Consider the following 2548-nt stretch of genomic DNA (forward strand, 5'->3'; position numbering starts at 1 on the left):
ACCAACATGGAATCCAACAGTGACCCAGAGGAACCGGCCACCCCCATCCAAAAACACAGCTTCCCAAACATTTCAACAATAGAAAAACCAGCCAGAAGAAAAACAAACCACCTGAGGGAATATGCTTCTTCCATCAGAAGTTTGGAAGAAAGGCCCGCAGATGTAACAAAGGCTGTCTGTTCTCAAAAAACGTTGTAAGAGGGTCGCATCAGCAACCCAAACAACTAGCCTTCAGCAATGAGCAGACTAGTTGCCTCGTAAGGGAAGCTGCGCCTGCTTTCCGCTGTCTTTCTTCCAGATACAAACTCAAAGGCTCAACACGCTTCTTCATAAGGGATGAGAGGTCGAACACAGGATTCCTTGTCGACACTGGGGCATGCAAATCATTCTTGTCAGCCAGCCCACACAAACAACTCATCCCCGCCCCACCCACCAACATCCACTTATCCACCACTTGAGGAACACCACTCAAGATATACAGGAGGTGAACCCTGAAACTGTCATTCAGTGGGAAAGGCTACAGCTGGATGTTCATCACGGCAGACGTAATGTTAGCACGTTTAGGAACAGACTTCCTAAAAGAACACAACCTGCTGGTGGACGTAGCATCAAAACAGTTCATCCCGAAAACTGCCCCCATATCATCACTGCAACAACTAATAAAGCAACCCACCACCGTATCGTCACAACAACAGCAGATACAACAAACCATACTCAAAGCATCCATCCCACTGCCAGAAATATGTCGCCTCCTACAGGAGTTCCCAGAGGTCTTCAAAGAGGACCTGCAGCACGACTTAACCAAACCAGCAAAGCACAACATCCAGCACCACATAGAAACAGAAGGTCCCCCAGTACACGCCCGCTTCAGACGTTTGGCCCCAGAAAAACTTGCCTACGCCAAACAAGTATTCAGGGAAATGGAAAAGGCAGAAATATGCCAGAAAGCCCCCAGCCCAAGGGCATCCCCCCTCCACATTGTACTAAAACCCGGCGGAACATGGTGGCCGTGCAGAGACTATTGGCAGCTAAAAGTTAAAACGAAGCCTGACAGATACCCGTTGCCGAACATAGCAGACATCGCCAACCAAAGTAGATTTGCTGAAGGGATACCTCCAAGTTCCAATAATAAAGGATGACATAGAGAAGATAGCGACTATCACCCTCTTCGTCACCTACACGTTCAATTACAACTGCTTTGGCCTTCAGAATGTGGGGCCAACCTTCCAAAGACTAATGGATGAGCTCCTGGGCGATCTTCCCTTCTGTGTTGTTTATGTTGACAACATCCTCGTATTTAGTCCCAACCTCAAGCAACACCTAAAAGATGTCAAAAGGGTGCTACAAATACTCAAAGAAAACAGACTTGTGGTAAAGGAAGGCAAATGCAAGTAGGCAAAAACAACAGTGGAATTCCTGGGACATCAAATAAGCCCCGACGGCATCAAACCCCTCCCAGCAAAAGTAAAAGCAATCACCAACTTCCCAACACCAACCACAGTCAAAACAGTACAAGAATTTTCAGGACTAATTAACTACTATTATTGATTTATACCCAAAGTTGCTGAAATCATGAGTCCAATGTATAACTGTTTAAAAGGAAGACCTCAAAAAAATGTTGGTCAAATATTCAAGATAATGCATGTTTAGCAGCAAAGCAGGCAATAACCTCTGCAGCACATTAATCTTTCCTTTATCCCATAGGTCCCTCACTTTGATGCTGATGCGAGTAACAAGGCGATGGTTGCAGTACTGGAGCAGGACATAGATGATGGTCGTTCACTGCTGGTGTTCTTCAGCAGAAAGTTAATGACAACAGAACAAAAGTACTCCACATTTGATAGAGTTGCTAGCAGTCCACAAAGCCATCTGCCACTTCCACTACATGCTTGAAGGACGGCAGTTCGTCATACAAACGGACCGCCAGCCCTTGATGCATGCCTTCACAAAAACCACAGATACACGGTCAGCACAACAGCAGTGTCATCTGTCTCAATAGCTGAACACTTCTGCACCATCAACTACCGGAAGGGGTCTTCAAACACCGTGGTTGATGCACTATCGAGAAACTGCATAAACACCGTCCAGATAGGGATAGCCTATCCCGAAATAGCAGAGGCGCAAAAAGATGGTGTGGACCTACAGCGACTGTGGTGGGATAACCCTGTCCTTGTGTGGAGTTACCTATCTCTCAAGATGACCATCACCTTGCGAAACAAGTACCAGATGCCCTCTCCCCTACCTGTCAGCAGGTCTCAGAAGAAGGCTTTCAACCTCGCCCACAACCTGTCCCACCCATCATGCTGTGCACCCGCCAGAATTGTAGCGGAAGAGTACATCTGGTGGGGAATGAAAGCCTACACAAAAAGAGGATGAGAGAATGCCTTCAGTGTAAGACGTCAAAACTAATGAGGCACATAGAGAGTGGAATAGGAGAGTTCCACACAACACACCACAGCCTCACCCACATCCACGTCAACATAGTGGGCCCTCTACCCCTGTCAGGGATGCAGATACCTGTTCACCATCGTCGATAGAAATACCAGGT

At 47.0% G+C, this 2548-nt stretch overlaps 1 protein-coding gene across 1 annotated transcript; it reads left to right on the forward strand.

The window, feature by feature from the left end:
* Window positions 1-548: 548 nt before the first annotated feature.
* LOC136836209 (uncharacterized) lies at window positions 549-1139 on the forward strand. Its single transcript, XM_067100213.1, has one exon. It carries the CDS (start codon window positions 549-551, stop codon window positions 1137-1139), a length of 591 nt encoding a protein of 196 aa, XP_066956314.1.
* The last annotated feature ends 1409 nt before the right edge of the window (window positions 1140-2548 follow it).

Source organism: Macrobrachium rosenbergii, chromosome 56 (genome assembly GCF_040412425.1).
Source record: "Macrobrachium rosenbergii isolate ZJJX-2024 chromosome 56, ASM4041242v1, whole genome shotgun sequence".
NCBI classification, from domain to species: Eukaryota; Metazoa; Arthropoda; class Malacostraca; order Decapoda; family Palaemonidae; genus Macrobrachium; species Macrobrachium rosenbergii.